This window comes from Chrysemys picta, chromosome 6 (genome assembly GCF_011386835.1).
Source record: "Chrysemys picta bellii isolate R12L10 chromosome 6, ASM1138683v2, whole genome shotgun sequence".
Lineage (NCBI taxonomy): Eukaryota > Metazoa > Chordata > Testudines > Emydidae > Chrysemys > Chrysemys picta.
The window spans coordinates 9647760-9650933 of NC_088796.1; the positions used below are offsets into that span (position 1 = coordinate 9647760).

A 3174-nucleotide genomic window follows, 5' to 3' on the forward strand; every position below is an offset into this window, starting at 1 on the left:
CGCCGTCAACGGGGGAGCCGCGGCAGTCGATTTGCCGCCATCCTCACAGCGGGGTAAGTCGGATCAGATACGTCGAATTCAGCTACGCTATTCGCGTAGCTGAATTTGCATATCTTAAATTGATCCCCCTCCCCCCCAATTGTAGACCTAGTCTAAGTCTATGTATACTCTGCTGCTGTTTTCTGTGTGTGGCCCGTACCCATTCACAGCATTAATTGGAACTACGGACCAAACAAAGAGAAGTCAATGAATCATAGGCCTGGTCTACACTACGGGTTTAGGTCGACTTTAGCAGCGTTAAACCGAATTAAGCCTGGACACGTCCACACAACGAGGCCCTTTCTTTCGACTTAAAGGGCCCTTTAAACCGGTTTCTTTACACCACCTCCGACGAGGGGATTAGCGATAAAACCGGCCTTTGCGGGTCGGAATTGGGGTAGTGTGGACGGAATTCGATGTTATTGGCCTCCGGGAGCTATCCCACAGTGCTTCATTGTGACCGCTCTGGACAGCGCTCTCAACTCAGATGCACTGACCAGGTAGACAGGAAAAGACCCGCGAAGGTTTGAATTTCATTTCCTGTTTGCCCAGCGTGGAGAGCACAGGTGACCACGCAGAGCTCATCAGCACAGGTAACCGTCATGGAGTCCTCCCAGGATCGCAAAAGAGCTCCAGCATGGACCGAACGGGAGGTACGAGATCTGCTCGCCATATGGGGAGATGAAGCAGTGATAGCTGAACTCCGTAGCAGTAAAAGAAATGGAAAAGTATTAGAAAAGATCTCCAAGGCCATGAAGGACCGAGGCCATAACAGGGACACACAGCAGTGCCGCGTGAAAATTAAGGAGCTACGGCAAGCCTACCACAAAGCCAGAGAAGCAAACGGAAGGTCCGGAGCAGAGCCGCAAACTTGCCGCTACTACGCGGAGCTGCATGCGATCCTAGGGGGTGCAGCCACCACTACCCCAACCGTGTGCTATGACTCTCTCACTGGAGAAACACACAGGGAAGACGGTTCGGGGAACGAGGAAGATGACGATGGAGGTACTGTAGGTAGCTCTCAGCAGCAAGGAAGCGGAGAAACCGGTTTCCCCAACAGCCAGGATATGTTTGTGACCCTGGACCTGGAACCAGTAACCCCCGAACTCACCCAAGACCCTCAGGGCACACAGGAGACCTCTGGTGAGTGTAACTTTGTAAATATTTGTAAACATTACAAAAAAAAAGCAAGCAAGTCTGTTAACGTGTATGGGGATGGAGCGGAAATCCTCCAGGGACATCTCCAGAAAGCTCTCCTGGTTGAAATGGGGTGATTTTATTAAGGGGGACATTCAGAGGCGCCCGTTCCTGCTATTCTGACCAGAAATGTTCCCCGCTGTTAACCACGCGGTGGGGGGGAGGGGTGAAGTGATCATCCCAGAGAATCGTGTGTGTGTGTGTGGGGGGGGGCTTTACTTGTGTTTGTGCCGCATGTTAACCGGGAAACCGCAGCCCCCTCCTTTTACATTGAAACCCCATTTTAAATGGACAACCCAATTCATCCTTGCTATGGGAAATGCGCTGCTGTTTGCAACCTTTCCCGCATGCTAAGAAGGTTAAAATAGCCAAAACACTGTGGCCTACGATGGCTGCCTGCAAGCCGAAATATGCGACCTTGTAATGAAAGAGTGTACCCATTGTTCCCAAAAATGTGTCTTTTTTAACCACCTCTCCCTTCTCCTCCACCAGCTGCAAATGTTTCTCCTTCGCAGAGGCTCGTGAACATTAGAAAGAGAAAACGTAAGACGAGGGACGAGATGTTCACGGAGCTGCAGATGTCCTCCCACGCTGATAGAGCACAGCAGAATGCGTGGAGGCAGTCAATGTCGGAGATGAGAAAAGCCCAACATGAACGAGAGGAGAGGTGGCGGGCTGAAGACGATAGGTGGCGTCAGCTTGCAGACAGACGGCAAGAGGCAATGCTCCGTCTGCTGGAGCATCAAAGTGATATGCTCGAGCGTATGGTTGAGTTGCAGGAAAGGCAGCAGGAGCAGAGACCGCCGCTACAGCCCCTGTGTAACCAACAGCCCTCCTCCCCAAGTTCCATAGCCTCCTCACCCAGACGCCCAAGAACACGGTGGGGGGGCCTCCGTCCACCCAGTCACTCCACCCCAGATGATCGCCCAAGCATCAGAAGGCTGGGCTTCAATAAGAGTTAAAGTTTTAAAATGCAGTATGTCCTTTTCCATCCCTCCTCCCCCACCCATCCCAGCTACCTTGGCAATTATCCCCCTACCTCTGTAAGGAACTAATAAAGAATGCATGAATGTGAAAAAACAATGACTTTATTGCCTCTGCAAGCGGGAGGGGAGGGGAGGGTGGGGTGGGGTGATTGGTTTACAGGGAAGTAGAGTGAACCGGGTCGGGGGGGGGGAGGGTTGGAGGGTTCATCAAGGAGAAACAAACAGAAGTTTCACACAGTAGCCTGGCCAGTCACAAAACTCATTTTCAAAGCTTCTCTGATGCGCACCGCGCCCTGCTGTGCTCCTCTAACCGCCCTGGTGTCTGGCTGCGCGTAATCAGCAGCCAGGCGAGTTGCCTCAACCTCCCACCCCGCCATAAAGGTCTCCCCCTTACTCTCACAGATATTGTGGAGCGCACAGCAAGCAGCAATAACAATGGGGATATTCTTTTCGCTGAGGTCTGAGCGAGTCAGTAAACTGCGCCAGCGCGCTTTTAAACGTCCAAATGCACATTCCACCACCATTCGGCACTTGCTCAGCCTGTAGTTGAACAGGTCCTGACTCCTGTCCAGGCTGCCTGTGTACGGCTTCATGAGCCATGGCATTAAGGGGTAGGCTGGGTCCCCAAGGATCACGATAGGCATTTCAACATCCCCAATGGTCACTTTCTGGTCCGGGAAGAAAGTCCCTTCCTCCAGCTTTCGAAACAGAGCAGAGTTCCTGAAGACGCGAGCATCATGTACCTTTCCCGGCCATCCCACGTTGATGTTGGTGAAACGTCCCTTGTGATCCACCAGGGCTTGCAGCAGCATTGAAAAGTACCCCTTGCGGTTTACGTAGTCGGTGGCTTGGTGCTCCGGTGACAAGATAGGGATATGGGTTCCGTCTATGGCCCCGCCACAGTTTGGGAATCCCATTTCAGCAAAACCATCCACTATTGACTGCACGTTGC

The 3174-nt window shown here is 52.4% G+C and overlaps 1 protein-coding gene across 1 annotated transcript; it reads left to right on the forward strand.

Moving 5' to 3' along the window:
- The first annotated feature begins 260 nt into the window (after positions 1-260).
- LOC135984192 (myb/SANT-like DNA-binding domain-containing protein 2) lies at positions 261-2295 on the forward strand. The gene is made up of 2 exons (XM_065598688.1): positions 261-1182; positions 1729-2295. Exons 1-2 carry the CDS (start codon positions 642-644, stop codon positions 2196-2198), a joined length of 1011 nt encoding a protein of 336 aa, XP_065454760.1. The 5' UTR covers positions 261-641; the 3' UTR covers positions 2199-2295.
- Positions 2296-3174: the final 879 nt, after the last annotated feature.

Excerpts from the sequence above, each read along its gene's own strand:
- LOC135984192 (XM_065598688.1), top strand. The coding sequence starts at position 642 with ATGGAGTCCTCCCAGGATCGCAAAAGAGCTCCAGCATGGACCGAACGG. Across the intron at positions 1,183-1,728 it reads GGGCACACAGGAGACCTCTG|CTGCAAATGTTTCTCCTTCG; the intron begins GTGAGTGTAACT and ends CTCCTCCACCAG.